The 22,129-nt window shown below is 44.6% G+C and overlaps 1 protein-coding gene across 7 annotated transcripts in view; it reads right to left on the bottom strand.

Moving 5' to 3' along the window:
* Positions 1-1,019: 1,019 nt before the first annotated feature.
* Positions 1,020-22,129, bottom strand: part of TMEM154 (transmembrane protein 154) — a 52,124-nt gene continuing 31,014 nt past the window's right edge. For 2 of the 7 annotated variants that reach the window (XR_006056568.1, XR_006056570.1), the window contains 5 exons: positions 19,441-19,468; positions 18,187-18,272; positions 16,155-16,215; positions 15,775-15,854; positions 1,020-3,612 (listed from right to left, as the gene is read on the bottom strand). Coding sequence is in view for 4 of the 7 variants with exons in the window: in XM_060400589.1 (XP_060256572.1) it covers positions 3,597-3,612; positions 16,155-16,215; positions 18,187-18,272; positions 19,441-19,468 (191 nt within the window). In the remaining 3 variants the exon portion in view is untranslated. 7 annotated transcript variants of the gene reach the window in all.

The following is a 22,129-nucleotide window of genomic DNA, read 5'->3' as shown; positions in this document are numbered from 1 at the left end:
CCGGAGATAATAATGTGATGGGAACGAAGGGGGATGCTTAACTGAGCCTTCTCCACCTGGGGTCCAACTGGTAAGGGGCCCCATCCACCTTCGCTTGTCATAAATAGTTCAACACATACTTCTAATCTTGTAGAACAATGAGATTAAAGCCTTCATGAGACTGTTAACACTTTGCTTTAAGAATTTATCTTAAAATATAATTTCAAAAGGGGCTTAGAGCATCTATTGAGTTGATTAAAAAGGTTTATTTTATATACTTGTATGTATTGCTATCTCATGAACATGATATATTATTTAGAAAAGGACAAAAACCAAAACAAACCAGAAATCTCCCACCAGATATCTAAAAATAACCACCCCCAAAAGGACTAAGAGGAAAGTAAAATTAGGGTATCAGACAAGACAGTGTCAAAGACAGTGTCAAAGAGCTGTTCAAAAAAATAAATCATTCAGGCAATTGGTTAGTGGCGTTATATAATTATTAACAACCAATTTGATTACTCCCATGCCACATTAATATACCATGATCTTCTGGTTATCGTAAGATAGAAGAAATATAGCCTACGAAGCTCCTCTGGATTGCTTATTGTAGATCTAAATGGCAAACCCAGATTCCATCCTGAGTGTGAGAGAGCAGCATTATGTACTTCAGAAGAAAATGTCGATGTTTTCCTCACGGTGAGGATTTTAGCCGTCTTCCCAGCGTGAAGCCACATCTTCTCACTCCACTATGTTCAGAATTTGTACGATTCTGATAGAGCTAAACTAATGTGTACACTTCATGTCTGCTCAACGTAAGGGCCTTCTCCCAGAGATGGTGAAAACGGAGAGTTTAAACAACCAAAACAAGCAACGAGACAGATGTATTTTTTAAAGTGTCCCTCTACATTGTCAGAGCTGTGAGGGTGATGAGAGGTGCCCATCACCTCTTGGATGTCAAGTCTGACGTGAGCTGCGTGCTCAGTGTGTGGATAACAATGACCTTCCCAGAGAAAGGAGTCACGTCACTGAGTTTAGACTGAGGTTTTCACACGTTTATTACCACAAGTTTCCTGAGGAGTTCAACAAGGCAACGCTGTTAACCTAACTTGCTTAACACGTTCAAAATGGCAATAACATGTAAACATCTTGAAAATATTCTAAAGCCACATTATGCTCTGATTGGCCACCCAATTAGGGCAAGTTATTAAGATTTTTATTAACAATAATCTAAAACATAAAAATTTAGTTTGGGTTAAAAAACAGTTCTCAGAAGGACCATAACCTATGCCTTTTAATTGGATAGTAAATAAAATATACAGAGCACTAGAGGCGACCCTTGGCTGTTCTGACCCATACTAATGTCATACATCTTGCCAGAATAAACTATATTTTTAAAAGTGCTTTGCACATTGTGCAATTAGAGGGGTTAGTACATTTTTCAGATATAAATTCAATGACATATTGCTGAAGCTGGCTTCTTCTGGAATTTGAAGTAGCTTCACACACTGAATAAGAGTATTTTTACCATATTATGAAATACTGCTTCATCAAGTGAGATTCCAAGAACCCCCGTCCTTCTCTGAACTGCTAACGTCCATTATTTGGTAGGGTTGGGTGATGTTTGCCTACCTAAGCGTTCAGCAAAAATCTTAACACAGCTAGCTAGAGAGAGGAGAGACTCTTCAGAGAGTCAAAATGTTGATGACAAACAAAGAAATGAAACAGGCGGAAATGACGATTTGGTATAATGGCAATTCTGGCATAAATATCTGAGTCACTGTGGACCACAAGTTGAATACGAATATGCAAAACAGGGGACTTCCCTGGCAGTCCAGCGGTTAAGACTTTGCCTTCCAACACAGGGGTTGCAGGTTTGATTCCCTGGTTGGGAACTAAGATTTCACCTGCCTCTTGGCCAACCATTCCCCCCAACCAAAAGCATAAAACAGAAGCAATATTGTAACAAATTCAATAAAGACTTTAAAAAATGACTCACATCAGAAAAAGACTTTAGAAAATATGCAGAACAAAAATGCCATATTAGGATGTGCTAAAAAGAATCCCACAGACAGATCTGTTGTGGTTCTGTACCGTGAAGACTGTTTTTTGGCCAAAGCTCTGCACAGTCCCAGGATGGCATAAGAGCAGTGGTTAAACACAGCCAGATAGTTCTATTTTTCAGTGGCACGGAAAGATCTCCTTAGCCTGGAACTCTGCTTTTAAAATTGTGGGCAGAGTTCAGAAGGTAAGGGATTCTGGAAAGAGGGAGGGCAGTTTGTGTCACGCCTTATGGTAGCCTTTCAAACACAAGACCCCAAATTCAGCAGCAAATGTTTGGTGACCCTCAACCACCCCACCCCACCCCGCCTCAGTTTATGGGTGGGGAGTAAAAGACCATTTTCATTCTTTGTTTCTTTCCTGGAATAAAATATTGGGTGCTGTGGAAGAGCTGAGGAGTCCTAATTTGCTAGATTGCTTTAAAGGTCAGAATTGGAAAATTAAGGATTAAATGGAGATTGATTTTACATGAGTGGGAGTGATAAATAGGCCCCTCTGATTTTGCGCCGTCATTTCTAGCAGGAGGATGTCAACAAATATCATGTAGAATGTCATCTCTGACGGACGGGTGTTGGCCTCCTGGGGAGTGGTGTTGAGCACACCAGACCTGTCCCGAGGGCAGGAGAGGTCCTGAGTGTAAGCAGAGGTCCCCGCCACCTGCACAGAGACAGCCTACTGCCGTTCTGTTTGTTCCAGGTGACCTTAAAGATCTCCGGGACACAGAAGGTGACAGAAGAGGCCCAGCTGCTCCCATCTACCCACACATCACACGCCAGGGAGGTGGGGCGAGGACAAGGAAGAGCCATGGGGAAGTGGAAATAAGCAGCTGATTCTAGTTGAGAAGGAAGACAGTCGATCTCTCATGGAAAATTCCCATTTCTCTGTCACCTGGCCAACTTACGGTCCACCCATCACCAAACAGCATCCCTTTGACTGTGTATCTCACACTGCGTCTCACGGCAGGCAGGAACAAGCTTACCACCCCCCTGGGATGGCGCACACATTGAAATACTTGCTTTGTTTGCTGTCTTTTCCATGACATAATTCATCTTGAGCAAAGTTCCTGCTGAACGTAACTGACCTATCAGAGGACTTGACTAATCAGAAGAAACTATCCAGCTATTTAGGTCTTAAGGTGACCCAAGGTGACCCAGAAGGAAACCAGAGATAAAGACAGTTTCCAGTTTTGTATTCAAAGGAATGAAGCAGAAAGGTAACAGGGACTCAACATGGCCAGAGTGGTGGTCCAGTCCCCAGAGGTCGGCTGAGTGGAGGGAACACCCCGTGATGAGCGCTGACTGCACCTCGTGGCTCCACCACCCTCAGCAATGGATGGCATCCAGCCTTTGCCCAGCACTTCTCAATCAAGCATTCTTCCAAGTAAAGGTGATGCGTTGGGCGTCGGAAGAGTGGGCGTTGGAAGCAACAGCAAAAGGTTCTTGTGTTTACACTGATTTGAAGTTAATTAAATTCGGATCCCCTTCATCCTCTGTTGGCAGGCCCAGCGGGCTTCCTCTGGGACTGCTTCTCTTGGAAAGCATTAGCACCATTCAGTTTCAGGATTCATTGTCACTGTGAAAAAGAGAACAACAGTATATTTCCAAGAAGTTCCTGAGAGCTGGTCACTCAGCTATGGAGGTGACTCAAGAGAGTATAAACAGTCAGGGAGCCAACAGTGTCCAGATTACAATTTCCCAAACAAAGGTCGGTTTGGATTTTATATTTGAACCCTGAGGAGGAAATCTAGAAAAGCCAAGACATAATCCCTAGCTCTTGCAGTAATATCCCTCCCCAGGGCTGACACAGAGAGAAGCAGATGGAGCTGGGGTTCCCCCTTTAATTAAATCTAATCCCATTTCTATGAATAGATGCCAAAATGCCTTTTTCTTCCTTTAGAAAAAAAATTTCCATGTGTTGATTTCTCTCAGAGCTTGTGGTCCTGGCATGGTTTCAAAAGCCCGTTTTGCTCACATCCACAGAGGATCTGGAGGGGCCTTCTCGGTGCCATTTAGAATTCAGTCACCAGGCGTCTTGGGTGTGAGCAGGCGTCAGCTATGGACGTGGTATCTGCACGTGGCTGTACTGGCAGGCGCATTTCTGCCTGTGTTTCTAACGTGGCTACCTTGGACATATGTCTAGCTGAGTGGCTCTTTCCCAGTGAGACCACGCTTCCACCCAAGTCTCCTGGAAAGCAGACCATTCGACCTCCTCACCCCCTTCTTTTTTTAACTTTTGTGTCCCTTCAACCAAATTCTAGCACGTCTCTACTTAAAGTGACCTGTGTCTGAACGATGACCATCAGGCCCCGGTGTCACCTTTGCTCAGAGGCGTGGGAGGCTGCGAATGATCGTGCTCCCCAGACTCCTACTGCAGTGCTCACCTGTGCAGTGCTCACCAGGTGTTTCCAAAAGGTCAGTGGAGCAACTTGATAGATGACAGATAGATGGAAAATACAGAGCCAACCAAGAAAGGGGAGGGGAGACATGCCTACTTGTGTCTGCGTCTGTGCAGTGAAGGCGGGGAAGAAGCTTGTGACCGGGAGGGCTGATCGAGGGGAAAGAAGGGGGAAGGTGGACGTGGGGAAAAAGACAACTTCTGTAGCAAAACTTATTTCACGGAAACCTGATTGAAAATGAAGACATTCTTTATCTGAAGAGCAGACGTAACAACCCATTTCACAAGCCACCCTGCACACCTCTTAAATTAGGCAAGGAGGCCTCATTTCTTGGAAACTGGGTGGTAGCAAGATAATATTTCTAAGATCCAGGAGTTCATCTCTACCGAGCATAAGTCTCTGGATTGCATGTTTTTCTTTTGCGCCTTATCTTGGCATTTCAGCTACTCTAAGCAGACCAAAACACAAGGCTGTACAGCAAGGGGCACAATCCCTCTTTTGTCCACATGACTGATCTGTGTCCAGCAGTTACAAGAAAAGTGATTTTTGAAATTAATTATATTGTTATAACTAATATATTACTATAAAACCAATCCATAGTCATTGTTGAAAATAGAAAATACAAATAAACAATATAAAAGTACTAACAATCTCACTACAATTAACATTTTGGTGTTTAAGTTTCAAAATATTTTTCTGTGATAATGATATACATATTCTTATACAAAAATGGAATCATGCATATTGAAATATAATCTGCTTTTTTCACTCTCATTTATCTATAGACCTCTTTCCTGGCTAATAAATATACCATATCTTATAGCGACTACAGAGCACACTTGATTAAAAAAAAATTAGGCATATCCTTATTGTTAAACATCCAAGCTATTTCCAATTTTTAGTTTTCTTATAAAAATTGCTACATCTTTGCATGCTTCCAGTTGTTAGCCTTGCATAAATATCTAAGAGGAATTACTAGGTTAAAGGTATGCAGTTTTAAAGCTGAAACAGTCCACTGGCAACCCCCTTCCCTAAAAATTTACCTTCTCCTGACACTTTCCTTTCGGGAACTATCCTTTCCCCAACATTCTAATATTATTATTTTCAGTTTCTGTAAACTTAGTATAATATTTACCTCAATGTCCTCTTGTGTAGTTTTTTTGTGTTACTAGGAAGACTAAAGATTTTTTCAAGGCCGTGTTGGTAATTTTAACTTCTGCCAGATTGCTTATCACCATTCTTTGCTCATACGGGACAACTGCCTTCCTACTGATTTACGTATTAGCAATAGCAGTCATTTTTCTCCATCACACACACTGCACATGCTTTTCCCTAGTTGGGCTTTTTCCTGCTACTTTTATTTATTGTGCTTTTAAAAAACTTTCAAAAAGTAATCTTTATGATTTCTAAAAAGACTGGCTACAGAAACAAAGAGCACTGAGCATATCTGTTTATCTTAAAGTAATGTCATTCAAAGAGCCAGGAAATTTTAAGTACGTTAAATTCTGTTTTTGCAATTTTGACACATTTATTCATGGTTTTTTTTTAATGTAGCTATATCTATTCCTTTCTGGTACAGTTTCTGACTTTTCAGCCAGTCCTCACTTAACAATTATAATAATATTTATCTATAATTTTTCTGAACTTTTCCTTTCTTTTTCACATTTAAACTTATCTGGAGTCTATTTTAATCTAAAGTGTGAGTTCTAAATTTTCCCTCCAAATGTTAGTCAGTTGTCTTAAGACTGGTTATCAAATACTCCACTTGCTACAATTTGCTACTTTTAGAGTATATTAAATGTTTACATATACTTGAGGCTGTTTTGAATACTCTATTCCTGTGAAGAAAGCTGAGCACTGAAGAATTGATGCTTTTGAACTGTGGTGTTGGAGAAGACTCTTGAGAGTCCCTTGGACTGCAAGGGGATCCAACCAGTCCATTCTGAAGGAGATCAGCCCTGGGATTTCTTTGGAAGGAATGATGCTAAAGCTGAAACTCCAGTACTTTGACCACCTCATGCGAAGGGTTGACTCACTGGAAAAGACTCTGATGCTGGGAGGGATTGGGGGCAGGAGGAGAAGGGGACGACAGAGGATGAGATGGCTGGATGGCATCACTGACTCGATGGACTTGAGTCTGAGTGAACTCTGAGAGCTGGTGATGGACAGGGAGGCCTGGCGTGCTGCGATTCATGGGGTCGCAAAGAGTCGGACACGACTGAGTGACTGAACTGAACTGATTCCACTAAAACTTCTTATTTAGCTCTGAGTGTACACAGTTTTACTTATTGTACATTTTCCCTGCAATTCCACCCACCTATACAGGATTGTTCTTTTTTCTTCTTTTAGAATTACCCTGGCTATTTGTGCCCAAGTATCCTTCCAGATGAAATGCCCATTGGGCTCTTTAAGACACTAAGTTGACCCTACATGTAGATTTTCTTTCGTTCAGACACAGTATGTCTCTATTTGTTTAAATCTTTTATGTTCCTCCATAAAAATCTGAACACTTTCTTTTTCTAGTACCCCATACAACTTTTGATTAAGCTTTTGCAGGGGATTCCTCTTCTTGGGCCTCTTTCCTGGTTGAGCCCATGCTCACAGGGGCTTTTTGAGCACAGGGTCAGGTGACCAGAGCTTGAATCAGGGCTCAGCCACATCCTTGGCTGTGTGACCTTGGGCAAGCAAACGTTCCTCAGCTCAAATTTTCTGTTCTCATCTCGTCTGCAAAACATACGAATAATACCATGTACCTTAGCAGGGTATTGGAAAATAATCAGTGAGGACATGTAGGTAAAGCTCAATACCAAGGGCCTGACCTCCAGACACAGGAACCTATGTTCTGATGGTGAAGATTCTACACTAGTGAATATTCGTCCATCAAACCTGACCTTGAATGGTGTTTCACATATCCAAAGGCTTTAAGAAACTATCTTCCAAAACAAACTCAATTTCTTTTTTGAAAAAATAATTTTATCTTATTTACTTATTTGACTTTGGGTTTTGCTGGCCTTCATTGCTGGGGGGGTTTCTCTAACCACGGCGAGCAGGGGCTACTCTCCGGCTGCAGTGCATGGGCCTCTCATTGCAGTGGCTCGTCTTGTTGCAGAGCATGGGCCATAGGGCAAAGGGTTTCCGCAGTTGCGGCACTCGGGGTGAGTCGCCACGGCTCACAAGCTCCAGAGTACAGGCTTAGGAGCCGCGGCACACTGATGTAGTTGCTTTGCGGCATGTGGAGTCTTCCCAGACCAGGATTCGAACCTGTGTCTCCTGCATTGACAAGCAGGTTCTTTACCACTGAGGGAAACCCCCAAACTTGCAATTTCTGAAGAGAATGTACTTCAGTGTGGTTTGTTTAGAACACTCTACAAGGATCACGAAGACTTAGCATGTGAGACTGTCTACCAATCAGAACCCATTCACTTAAAGCATCAGAGAGCACGAGATTCCATGCATGATATTTACACGTGGAGCTTACGTGCTTAAGGATCTGGGCACTGTGACAGCGTTCCAAGCACGCCACACCAGAGACAGTCCCAGCGGGGATACGCGTTGCTTCAGCTGTGGGGCATCAGGTCATTCCTAGGGTCACAACTCTCACGCAGGATTGCTGCAGGTGTGTGAAGGCCATCCATCCTGTTAGCGCGTCAGCAACCTGGACCTGGCCCCCACCCACCCCCGAGCCTGGAGGCATTATTCTCTCTGCTGCTCATTCCTTTAAATGCGTTCCCTGCTGTTTCTGTGGCTATTTATCATCTCGGTGAAATGATCGAATCAGCCCAGGCGTTTTCAGTTCTGGCAAATCCTAGAGTTCCCTGTTAAAAATATCTTGGCAGACTGCCACAGAATTGCAACAAACAAAACCAGTGATCCTGCTTCAAACCCCTATTGCTTGCCTTGATGGTAATTCGTATGGTTTTAGTCACTTATCTGTGACAGCGGCATGAGTGAGTGATTTTTCTCGGAGTGTTAGATAGGTATTTTAAGAATGTGGGACAGCTTTCCCCAAAGCTGTATGGTAACAGGCCTCCAAACTCTAAAAACCAATTGAACTGATTAAAAGCATCATCTGGTGATTTTTAAGAAAGCATTTAATGGAACGCCACCAGTCAAAGGAGGAAGCGCAATTCTGACACCTCGTTTCCTAACCGCCCTTCTGTTGCAGTCAGGATCTGTTAAGCCATCTCTGCCCTTCTGACCAGTTTATCTTGTAACAGTCCCTCTTTCTGACAGCAGCCAGTGTTCTATCTCCCAAGATGCAATAAACCTATGCTACACCTTTCTCTAGTTATGATGCTCTCTCATTTGGTTTTGAGGGCGTCCAGAGTTCAATTTTCGGACACGACTGAAGCGACTTAGCAGCAGCAGCAGCAGCAGCAGAGTTCAATTCAGCATGGAATCATGCAACAGTTAGCTCATGCTCTCTTCCTTTTCATCAGTAGCACGTCCCTTCTCCTTCCCGTAAGAGGCCTGGCCCGGGGGGAATTACAGAGACACGCATCTGGCTGACATCAGAGCCAGACCTAGAACTGGGCCAAGACATATAGATCATGCCCACAGTGTAGACATAGTCTGGGCCGCTGTTCAAGCAAGGCTGTGGTTGATTGAATTTAGTACATCTCCTCTCACCCACCACACACACGGGCAGGTTAGCCATCTCATTTGAAGTTAGCATACTGCAGGATTATAAACTGCTACTTTGTACCCCTCATGATACTTAGCTTGGATTTGAGGGAAATCAGTTGGCACTTAATATACTTAATGTTTAATACTTGTTGACTTTTAAATGACTTTTGGGACTAAAGAGATAAAGAGGAAAGAAACCCATAAAGTAATTGGAAGTGGCCACAGAGATTTACGGCAGTGGAGAGCCCAAAAGAGTTCACACAGAACTGCTGCTTTCTTGCAATTCATGGTGCAGTCTTGTCAATGACTGCACTGCACGACGGATTTGTTGGCCACCAAAGACTTTCATTATCAGTCTCGTGGTGGCTGGCTTTCTGGCTGCTGAGGGTTCTTTAAAAAAAAAAAAAACAACTCTAATTTGTCTTTTCATTTTTGGAATATCTCTTTTGTTTTAACGAATCAAAGAAAATGAAAATGTGATTTTCAAAGAAATTCTCCTCTAGATAGAGCGTCATCATAAACTTGCTGCGTAAACTTGGACAAATTGCTTAACCTCTTTACGTTCCAGGTTTATTCAAAAGGATTATTTCATTTTTAGCTGGTTGTCTTGGCATGATGTGGACTGTGCCAGGCAAATATTAGGCGCTCAATAAATATATCGTGAAAAACTACATCCATGATTGTAGTTTCTCAAAAAAAAAAAAAAAAGGAAAGGAAGAAAGAAAAACAAAGAGAAGGGAAGAAACAGGAAAAGTTAAAAAAAAATTCTCTATTAAGCTAACCTGGATTTTCCTGAGAAATACTGCAGTGAAACATTTTTACAACATTATTGAGCTCAGACATGAATCATAAAATGAATAACAGAATTATTTCAAAACCAGAATATTGTTACTTACCCTCTCTGACTTAGTTAATTTCCTAGGGGGTAGTACCTAGGCATCTGACATCTAGAATAAATGTCTCATTATTTTGTTATTATTGTACTTTCAAAATTATAAATCTGCTTGGATGAAACCAAATCTAATTTCCCCCTAATCTTTCCCAATGCTGTTACTCAGCGTAAAATCATCACTGTGGCCAACAGGCATAAAGGGAAAGACGACAGGCACTTGGCTAATATTTGCAGTCCCTTCTCTGTGATCATTCACTTACGCTTACAGAGACAGAAACACCAAGCTTTCAGGAAATTGTCTGGTTACAAAGGCCTCAGAAACAAGCAAGAGGCTGCCCAGACTGAAAACACCAGGATGAAAGGAATTCTATCTTGCTTTTGCCACTATCCAGAGGTATTCAAAAAAGCATGGTAAGGATGGGGTAGACAATAAGGGAATGAATTCTTTACAGAGAGTTTAAACAGTAAGGAAACCAACTCAGTGGATCTGTTTGTGTTTTCACCATGCACTGGCAAGGCTGAACAATGTCAGTGATGTAATTCTCTTCAACTCCAGCGCAGACCTCTGCTCTGCCCTGCCCACCCCTTGGACACTGTTGCACTGACGCTGTTCCCACTTCCTCGTACGTGGCCTGGCACATAACAAGTATGAACTCTAGGAGAGCATGCTAAGGTGGGAACTAAGGAGCTAGAATCCTCCTTCCCCCACAATTCCTTTGCTGTCTTTACCCACTGATTGTTTTGAAAACACGAAAACCATACTGCAAAATTCCCATTATACTTTGCACATCTCTGGCCCTTACCAAAATCCTGTGTGAAATTTGAGATTCCACAGCTTAAAGAAAATGTCCACTCAGTGAGGACAAGGCAAAGTAACAGGAAAAGCTCCGAAAGACCCGAGATTATGGACCCAAACAAGAGGCGGTGGAAGGGCTGAAGTCTTTAACGCGCAGTGTAGTGCGTGAAGTGTAGGATGGTGGGCAGATCAGCTCCTTTTCCCCAGGAGCACAGTGGACTTGATGGATCACGGAGGCTCTGTGTCGGGGTGTCTCCCTAGCATCAAGTAAATGACCTCCAGAAGTCTTAGTTGCTCATCCTCCTGCTAATCTAAGCAGGATGGAAAAGTGTGCTTTCCATTCACTTCAGTCTCCCGTGATTTCTATACACAGCAAATCCCCGACATACAAAGCTTCAAGATGCAAACTTTCAAAGATGCGAGCACACGTTCAAATGTCTAATCACATAAGTTAGCTCACATATCTAGCGCATACTGTCAGGTATATGCAACCCCTATAAGAGGCTGTGCTATTGTGCACTTTATTGTACAGCACCGTATAGAGTACGGTGGTACAGGATCTTTATGTCAGGCCGAGGATGTCCGGAAGCAAACACAAAAGCAGTGGTATCTAGGTGATCGGGTCAGTTGGGTATCTAGGCTAACTTGTTGGACTTATGAATACAAACTGGACTATGAACGCACTCTTGGCATGGAACTTGTTCTTACATGGGGGACTTACTGCAGAGGACATCATGAGAAACGCTGGGCTGGAAGACGCACAAGCTGGGATCAAGACGGCCAGGAGAAATATCAATAACCTCAGATGTGCAGATGACACCACCCTTATGGCAGGAAATGAAGGACTAAAGAGCCTCTCGAAGAAGGTGAAAGAGGAGAGTGAAAAAGTTGGCTTAAAGTTCAACATTCAGAAAACTAAGATCATGGCATCTGGTCCCATCACTTCATGGGAAATAGATGGGAAACAGTGTCAGACTTTATTTTGGGGGGGCTCCAAAATCACTGCAGATGGTGATTGCAGCCATGAAATTAAAAGACACTTACTCCTTGGATGGAAAGTTATGACCAACCTGCTAAGTCACTTCAGTCGTGTCTAACTCTGTGCGACCCCATAGATGGCAGCCCACCAGGCTCCCCCGTCCGTGGGATTCTCCAGGCAAGAACACTGGAGTGGGTTGCCATTTCCTTCTCCAATGCATGAAAGTGAAAAGTGAAAGTGAAGTCACTCAGTCCTAGATAGCACATTAAAAAGCAGAGACAGTACTTTGCCAACAAAGATCTGTCTAGTCAAGGCTATGGTTTTTCCAGTAGTCATGTATGGATGTGGGAGTTGGACTATAAAGAAAGCTGAACGCCAAAAAATTGATGCTTTAGAACTGTGGTGTTGGAGAATACTCTTGGGAGTCCCTTGAACTGCAAGGAGATCCAACCAGTCCATCCTAAAGGAGATCAGTCCTGGGTGTTCATTGGAAGGACTGATGCTAAAGTTGAAACTCCAATACTTTGGTCATCTGATACGGAGAACTGACTCATTAGAAAAGACCCTGATGCTGGGAAAGATTGAGGGCAGGAGAAGAAGGGGACCACAGAGGATGAGATGGTTGGATGGCATCACTGACTCAATGGACATGAGTTTGGGTAAACTCTAGGAGTTGGTGATGGACAGGGAGGCCTGGCATGCTGCAGTCCATGGGGTCGCAAAGAGTCGGACACGACTGAGCAACTGAACTGAATTGAACTGCATTTTCTGAAGCAGTAGAATCACTTGTATATTGCTTAGATGGTAAAGGAAGAAACCACTGGGGAACTTTGGAGGTAATCGTGTGTCAAAAGAGGCTAACTGTAAGAAAGGTCCCACCCTGCCGAGGGTGTCAACAGTGGGGAGGGCTGTGTATGTGGTGACCAGGGTGTATGGGATTTCTCTGTACTTCTGTTCGATTTTGCTGGGAACCTAAATTTGCTCAAAATAGAAGATTTAAAAAAAAAAAGCTGACTGGAAGAGATGGAGAGAACTATTGCCAGAGCATAAAAGAAATCATTTCATTTGCATGGTGCTTTGAAACTTCCAAAATGTTTTTTTCTCTCTTAAGATTCTGTGAAACTAGGAGGACAGGTGGCATTATATCCATTTTTCAAGATAAGAAGATCGAACCTTACAAAATTCAGGTCACTTGTCTTAGTACAAAGAACATATGAGCATCCAAATCAGGTCTTCAAACCAGCCATCTGATCTAAGTCCAAAGATCAATGCAGTTGCCACCTATATCTCTAATGATTCACAACATGTCAGAGAAAAAAAGGACCTTCTTTCTGTTCTGGATTAGATATTCCAAATAAATGTTTCATCAACTATCAATATAATGAGGACAATTTAGAAAAGAGAGATGTAAATAAAATCATGATGGAAAAGAAAGATTATACAAACTATGAGATAATCCAAAATAGGCACCCTTTCAGACCCTCCAAACTTCTAAGATGGCTATTCTGAAATCATCACCATGAATGGAACCTATCCTGAAAGTGGATGGGGAACTTAGTCTCCAGATCATTCCTAGGGGATTAAATAAACTCATGATTTCTCAGGATTAGAAAGCTCCAAAAAGAAGTCCCCAGGGGAACCAGGGGCAAAAATAATGCTTCAGGTAGTAGATGAGCCTCGGCCTTGGGACACAGGCTCGTTAACCCAAAAGGCAATGAGTTTATGTACATCAATTATAACTTTTTAATAATAATTAAGAGCAACTAACGAAGAGCTAATCTTGTACCAAGGTTTGTTCTAAGTGCTTTGTACTCTTATGGATTTTAGTGAATAACAACTAAATTTGCTTTGCAATATCAAGATACCCTTTGGAGTAATCAGACAGTGTCTCCAACACCAAAGACTGGGGACTTGCCACTTTCAGTTCTATAACTCTGGTCCTGGCTTCATCAAGAAAGAATGAAGTGATGGGCTGAGAGCTGTCTTGTGAATTAAAACAGAAAGCTCTGGACCAACAGAGGAATGCAGACATTCCCTTTAAAAACAATAATTGAATATAAACCAGCTCTCCAAATAGGTTAAAGCTTTTTGCCTTACAGGTGAAATGTGGTAGAACTCATTTCAGAGACCAGCCTCTCAATGTTTCAAAGAAGTGTTACTTCTATAAAGCTTTTACCATCATACAATTTCTAAGTCTCTTCTGTTGCCAATAATTTCAGAGAACACGAGGCAGGTATATAAAAACCAATGGCATTTCACATCTTTAGAGGGTACCCATCAGAGATTCAATAATAAGATACTTACAGGGGTTTAATGGTGATCTGAGCCCTATACTGGACACACATAGATGTTCATTTTAGGTAAAAATGCAAGGAAAATATTTCTTGGTAATGGGCTTTGTGAAGTCTCACTAGCATATTTTCTTTTATCTGCTTGTTAATGTCTGACAACTCATTTAAACAGGATAAACTCTTTCCTGGACCAGTGATGAGTTTTAATATGCAAGCACCTACAGAGGTAACAACGACATCTACAACAAGTTGTAGGTTCTGCATCAGAGCGGAGGTTTGACCCACTAAGACTAAGACGGTGGTGGCCTGACTTCCCAGGCAAGGTTTAGCGGAAGAAGCAGAACAAGCCAGACAAACATCTGACTGCCTCAATCACTGTCTAGTAACCAGGCTTTCCCTGTGACCTGCTGGTTTCCGGAACTGCTTATGAAAGGTGACTACACTCTGGACCCAATTATGGTGACTAGGGTAGGCCCTCAGGTTGACCTGGAGGGAGACGGGGTGGGTATTTACGTTGCCTTGAAAATTTATTCTTATGGAAGTCTGACATCTCAGTTACGCGCTCAGTCAAGTTCCCCGCTCACTGCTCATCTTAGTCACCCCGTCAACAATTCAGCGCCCCCGCCCCACCAAATCACAGCCATGCTCTACAGAGCAAGTCCCTGACTTGCTGAACCATCAATCTTATTTCCTACCAGCACGTCCCAAGTCCTGACTGAGAATTCTCTGAGCAAAAACACCCAAACGTGATCGTTTCTACCCTCACAAAAGAGAAATTTGTGGAGGGCTGAAGAACAGGCCTGCCTTGGTGCTCTAAAATTTTCTATCGAGCAGAGCCACCTAGTGGTAGCACAGAATATGGGCTTTTGTTCAGCTCAGTCGCCCAGTCTTGTCTGACTCTGTGTGACGCCACGGACTGCAGCACGCCCAGTCCATCACCAGCACCGGGAGTTTACTTAAACTCATGTCCATTGAGTCAGTGATGCCATCCAACCATCTCATCCTCTGTCGACCCCTTCTCCTCCCGCCTTCAATCTTTCCCAGCATCAGGGTCTTTACCAGTGAGTCAGTTCTTCGCATCAGGTGGCCACAGTATTCAAGTTTTAAAATTCTCATTTAATTTCTCTCCCCTGGTGGCTCAGAGGGTAAAGAATCCTCCTGCAATGTGGGAGACATGGGTTTGATCCCTCGGCCGGGAAGATCCCTTGAAGGAGGGAAGGGAGAAGGCAATGGCACCCCACTCCAGCACTCTTGCCTGGAAAATCCCATGGATAGAGGAGCCTGGTGGGCTGCAGTGCATGGGGTCGAGAACAGTTGGACACAACTGAGCGACTTCACTTTCACTTTTCACTTTCATGCATTGAAGGAAATGGCGACCCACTCCAGTATTCTTGCCTGGAGAATCCCAGGGACAGGGGAGCCTGGTGGGCTGCTGCCTATGGGGTCACACAGAGTCGGACACAACTGAAGCGACTTAGCAGCAGCATCCAGTATTCTTGCCTGGAGAATCCCAGGGACAGGGGAGCCTGGTGGGCTGCTGCCTATGGGGTCACACAGAGTCGGACACAACTGAAGCGACTCAGCAGCAGCATCCAGTATTCTTGCCTGGAGAATCCCAAGGAGAGAGGTGCCCGGGGGACTGCGGTCCGTGGGGTCACACAGAGTTGGACATGACTGAGCCACTGACACCAAGAACAATCCAACCTAAGTCGGCTTTTCGTTTCTTTTGTTTGTTATACGCTCATTTTTACTCACCCTTGTTCAGCTATCCGGTTGAGACTGTCACCTCCATCTGTTTTCTTGACCAAACATCTATTCATCCACGATAAACAAACCTACAGTTTGTTATAACCAGAAACTTAGGACTAAAGCAGATGCCTACTCAACAGTGTCTCTTTAGAAGGCCAAGAAAACAAGTACTAATTTATTTCTAAAGATAAAGAATCACTAAGATATTTACTTTGTACTTTTCTAGTTTCCATAACTCACACTTCCATTTCTCCACAAGACACCAATGTACGCCCATGAAAATGGTCACATAAAATTTATAGGCACAGAGGTGGTGAGTGAAAGTCCTCAGCTGTGGCCTCCAACCCCCCTCCCCCACTCACATATGTGGTAGAAATAAGAAATACCTTGGGTTGTTGTGGTTTGGTTCCTTTTCTTCCTCTAAAGTAGGTAAACATTCATAGTCAGCTAGGACAGAAGAAAACCAGGCTCATTATTAGTCACTGAAATTCTACTTTTTATCCACAAGACTCATGCAGTTGAACATCATATCTCTCTGATCTGTTACTTGTGCAGAAATAGCCTCACCAGGGAATTTCAGAGGTTAAAAGATTAATCATGGCAAGGCTCTTGAAATGGAAAAAGCACTAATGGGGCAGATGCAAGACTTCAGCATGTCTCTGGCCTCAGCGGAAAAGGGCACAATTCATCACTGCTTGGTTGTTCAGCCGCCGAACAACCCCCCAGGGGCTCCAAAGACTAGAATCTGCACAGTTCAGGGCAGACGCTGGAATAAAACAGCTTCACCGAGGTTCTGCGGTGGCTGCAGAATGAGTTCAGTCAGGAGCAAGAAGCAGGTAAAGTGGGGAACAACCGACCTTCTTAAAGCCATCAGAATTTCCTCCTGTTACATGCCTGCTGTTTTCAAGGGAGGGAAACCTGCTCGATCTATCACCGACGCATCAAAACAACTCTCTTCTTTCGTTGTCAAATGGAAATGGTTTTAGTGATTGTAACAGGACCATGACTTGGATTGCAATTATCTCAGCCACAAAAAAGGAAATACACCAAAATATTGAGATTATCTCTGGGTGGTGGAAATTTTTTCTTCATTCTATCTTTTTTTTTTTTTTTTTTGCATTTTCCAAATTCTGCTGTGTATGTACATTACTTTTATAAACTAAAAGCCACAAAAGGAAACTACTCTAAGGATTATCTCAGTGACTCACCCCTATCCTCAAATGCTTTACCAAGCCATTCTTCCCCAAAATTGTCCATGTTAGTTAAGTAGTTTTCATCTTTTGGAATGTTCACCTTGCTGAGCCTCTGGTACAAAAATTCCGATAACAAGTACCTGGTTTTTGAGAACTCCATTGTCGATTGTTGAATCTGATAAATCCCCAGGTTGTTTTTTTTTTTAGATAAATGTTTTTTTTTTTAAAGTGGTATGATAATATAAATAGTGGATTGTATTAATTTAATATGAGCATTAAGATAATTTATTGATTTTTTTAGAGAAATTAAAAATAGAAAAAACCCAGCTGTCATCATTTTTAAGTCCAAATATTGATTTAATGAAAAGTGAGGAACGTATGGGCTTCCCTGGTGGCTCAGTCGGTGGAGAATCTGCCTGTAATGCAGGAGACCAGGGCTCAGTCCCTGGGTCTGGAAGATCTCCTGGCAAAGGAAATGGCTATGACTCCAGTATTCTTGCCTGGGAAATCCCACGGACAGAGGAGCCTGGTGGGCTACAGTCCATGGAGTTGGAAGAGTCAGACATGATTCAGCACTAAACCCCCACCAGCAAGGAACGTATACTACAATTACCGTCAGATATCCACTGGAAATTAAGTTATAATGGGACACTCATATTACTGTCCCTGCTAGCACAGTCCAGTAGCACTTTCTACAGTGAAGGGCGTGCTCTAGATTTTCACAGTCTAATATAATAGCCATTAGCCACAGGGGGCTGGATTGACTAAGGTATGAAGGTTTAAACTTTTACTTAGTTTTTAAAATTCCAAGTTAAGTAGACATAGATGGCTAGTCCCTATAGGGCAGATCCATGTAAACTATATGTGATAAAGTTTTACATCTAAACACACATTAAAATCACAGATGTCTAAATTCTATCATATTTTGGGTAATGCCGGATGCTCACTTTTTCCAGAGTTTGGTCTCAAGAGATTTCCTCACTTGAAAAAAAAACAGTCCGTTTTCTTCTTGAAAAACTCCACTGGAGTGGCAACAACTGATGTGGTAATTAAACTATGTATTTAAGGATGGTCAGGCCCCAGCTAACTCCTTGCATGCACTGGAAGTAAGGCAGGTGGGCTCACAGGGCCCCACCCAGGATCCAACCGCATAGTTACGAAGAGGGAGCAGCCTCCTCTTACCAGAGCACAGAGAAAACCACCTTCCATATTCCACACCACGTACCGTTTCGATTCATGCTGTTCATCCACTTATCAAGCTCTTCCATTTCTATTTCCATCACAGAGGGTGTGTCTTCCTCAAAAATAGGGCTAGAGAGAGACAGTCAAGAGCTTGTTGGAAAAACAAAAGACAAAACCAACATGTTTTGTGATGTGCTAAATTTTGTTTGAGGACAGCCTGGGCTGTTGGCTGTGAGGAAGCTGAACTTGATTCAGCGTCTTATACTCCAGGGTAATCTAGGCATTTGCTCTATTCAAGAGGACCAAACTGTAACAGGAAGAAAAGCAAAAACAAAAATAAACCTTCGTCCATTACTGATGATGGGCTGAGAGGAAGCCCAGGAGAGCTGGCTCCCCCCGAAGGTACTGAGATGAGTCTGAGGCTCCTCCAGGGAGCTGCCACATTCAGCATTTTAGCCTTGCTCAATTTCACTTCCCTATCTTTGGGGGTTTTTGATCAGCGCTCCAGGTCAGGAGGCTGATGGACAGCCGCTTTCACCACCTCGCCCTTCCATTTCCAGGCTTTCGTGCCTAGAAGAAATGGAGCCCTTATGCTCAGAAATCCAGGGCCTTCCTGGCTGGGGCTCAGCTCTCCTGGGGGAGGGAAGAGGCCCCAGTTAATGTAGGTAGGATTGGGGGAGGGGCCCACCTGCTCTGATCCACTCGCTGTCCCCCCTTCAGAGGAGGCCAGCCTAGGGTCAAAACAAGCACGGGGGAGTGTGGGGGGAGGCAGAGACACCGGTGACGGTGCCCCAGGCCACCCCTCCAGGCAGAATCCTCTCTCCCATCCCCTCCTGCCACCTCCATTCCTCTTCCTGCCCCACTCCCCACCAGGATCTTCTTCTCACCATACAAACTCTGGGTTTCTACTAGGGTTCCCCTCTTTTAATACCAACTAACATCTCTTCCCTGGTGATAAATTTTTTAATCAGAATAAATGAACTGATGTCCTTGAAATATACCCAGGGTCAGAATACTCAGTCACCGATGCATTTGGAATTGATGGCGGTCAGAAAAGGGTTCTTTTCTGAACAGAGGACCTTCTCCCCCGTCAGATCCCCTGTCCTGTGGTGAGGTGTGGGGACTCTGGCACATTCTCGTGGGGTTAGGGAAGCAGGAGGGCCCTGCCGGGGCTGTCAAACCAGAACTCTTGGAAATCTGGCCCTTTGATCTGCTCACCACCACCACCCTCCTCCACCAACATCCTGGTCCACCCCAAAGCTGAACTGGACACGGGCTGGGGGCGGGGGGGACTTACACTTTCACGTTTTCACTTCCCAGTTCATCTAAAAGACAGTAAATATAAAAGTCATGTTACTGTTCAGTATGTGTAACAACTCTTTATTTCCACATCAGCTGAAATCTCCTCTACAAAGCAGGGAAATGACTTCCAAGAGATTACATTTTGAAAGGGGCTATAGTTAACTTCTATGTCAATCGAGGGCAGATGGCCATTTTGAAATGAGGGCCCGTCTATGTGAAATCGTTCTTTTAGATCTAGTGATCCTCTGAGAGCGTTTACACAACTGCTCTCTCATCTCCTTGGGGCACAGCAAACTGGACTCGGTGACCCTGCCCCTTGTCACGGAGTAGGATGTGGTGCATCCATCCCAGGCTCCCCTCGGCACCCTTCTCTCACCCCGGCTCTTTGTACGGCTGTTCCCCTCACAGCCTTCTGGTCTCAGTGAAACCAGCCCCCCAAGACACAAGGACCCCTGCCAGTTGATTAATCTCTCTTCCTTTCTTGTTCCGTCTGGCCTCAATCCTGGGCTAACTGAACATGAATCAACCAGAGTCCGATGACTGAAATGGTTGTGAATATGTCATCATTAAAGCACAAACTCAGGTTGTCTCTCCAGGACAAGAGAAGCTCACGGACCCCCAGCCATGGCCCACCTGGCCAGAGAATCATAAGCCAGAGACATCCTGACTCCCAAAGTCATGATTAAGAAATGGCACAGTTGATGATTGATTGCAGCCTCTTTGTTCTTCTCCTTTAAAAACACCCCAGACTCAGCCACCAAGTTGGAGTGGATCTGAGGCTTCTCTCCTGCCCACTTTCATGGCAACCTGTAGTAAACCCTTCCTGCGCTGCAGCCTCCCACTGTCAGAGCCTGGCTTCCTGTATGGCAGGCACAAGAGTCTTTTGCCCCACTACATCAGCTTTCCTCAGAGAGGCCTCCCCCATCTCCTCTGTCTGAAACAGGGCGCATCTTTGCCAGTTCAGCTTCTCTTTGCTCCTTGATAGTGTCTGCCACAATCTGCCATCAATCAGGTTCTCTGGTTAACTCTTCATGTCTGTCTCTCCCACTAGACCATACACAGCTCCCAAAGGGTGGGATCATGTCTGCCTTGTTCATCGCGACGTCCCCCCCTCATCCAGCTTGCCCTGTACCCGACAAACACCCGATAGGAACTGAATAAACGAACAGGTCTTCATCTGGATCATCCAACTCTGGGTTTAAATTCGTGCCCAGTGTTTTGGATTTAGCATCTCATAGTAGTGAAACTTCCAACAAGCTTGCTGTTGGTTGCTTTAGTTGAGATGCATCAGGTAACAGTCTGCAAAATGGCTTGGATGCGGATCAGATTCCATATGAACATGTGGCAAGAATTAGAGCCCAGTGCCCCAGTTCAGCCTTTCTTTTGCTTGGCAGGGGAACAGATGCACCCAGAGAAACGAGGCAGTGATGGCGAGTGAGTGGACAGCACAGCCCCACTGCACCTCTTATGATGTGAAGAACCACTGAGAAGCACACGGCTTTACAGAGAGCCACTGAATAGTCCAATGGTCTTGATTCTCAGCCATCAGAGGCCTCCTTTGTCTGGTGGGCAGAGGGGAGGCCCCCAGCGAGGGAGCACAACCAGCAGACACCTGGAACTGAGCTCCTGGCAGCCGGGAGCCGCTGTAATTTCCTGTGGGTTGGCAAGCTTTAATGGCACCACTAACCCCGGGAAGCCGGGCACGGTTGCCAGTTTCACGCCATCACTGCTTCCCTCTGAGGGGCTGTAGGCTGTGTCCTCCCACTCTTGGGCAAGAATCTGAAGCTTCCTGCAGACACCGGAGTCCTCTGGACACTTAGACTGGGAAAGGGAGGGATGTTCACCTTATTTTTATATACATGCATTTTTCATCTAACATTTACAGGCTCTTTTCCTTAAAGGATTTTACTATAAATAAAGCTCCTATACAACCGAACCTCCTTCACAGGTGACCCACAAAAATGCCCCTGTTTGTCACTACCGCCTCCCTGCTCCCCCTCTTTCCCTGCTTAATAGCCCCTTACTAATTTCTTTCAGAACAAACGGCCCCACAGCCCGACTCTCGAGGGGGTGGATTGATCTTTCTAATCTGGGTGCCTGCAGGCTTCGCTGTGAGCTGGAGCTAGACCTGCGTGCAGATGATGGAAAAGTTTAAAAACCCATTACAAAAGTGCTCCAGATGCGCCGAATGCGAAGCTCCTGTAATCAGTATTCAAACACAGGAGTAAAAAGCCTCCTGTGGCTTCATCTCCCCTGCTCCACGGCCATTACCCCTGCCCCGGCCGCCATAGCAACACGAAAACATCTGGGAGGGCGCCCCCGAGCAGAGCATTAAACCGGGAGGGAGACCAATTACCCGTCCCCTGCAATCAGGCCCTGCCCGCTCCACTCCACCTGGCCTCGTCTCTTTATTAACAGCCACCTACTCCCTGTGCGCCCCCGAGGCTCTCGCACAGCCCCCCACCTGCACTTGATTCCATTTTGCCCTCCTACAGCCCTGCCATTCCCTGTCCTCCTCCGTGAGGACACCTCCTCCCCCGACAGGACGCCCCCTTGGCCCCCCGGGCCCCCGCCCGGCTACTCTCCCGCTGCAGCCGTTGGGAGCAGCGCAGGGTGGGGCCGGGGCCGCAGCGCAGCAGGAGACCGTCCTGCCTATCTGGCTTCCGTGCTCAACGCGAGGGTCT

This window comes from Ovis aries, chromosome 17 (genome assembly GCF_016772045.2).
Source record: "Ovis aries strain OAR_USU_Benz2616 breed Rambouillet chromosome 17, ARS-UI_Ramb_v3.0, whole genome shotgun sequence".
NCBI classification, from domain to species: Eukaryota; Metazoa; Chordata; class Mammalia; order Artiodactyla; family Bovidae; genus Ovis; species Ovis aries.
This window is presented reverse-complemented; position numbering and strand designations above follow the sequence as displayed.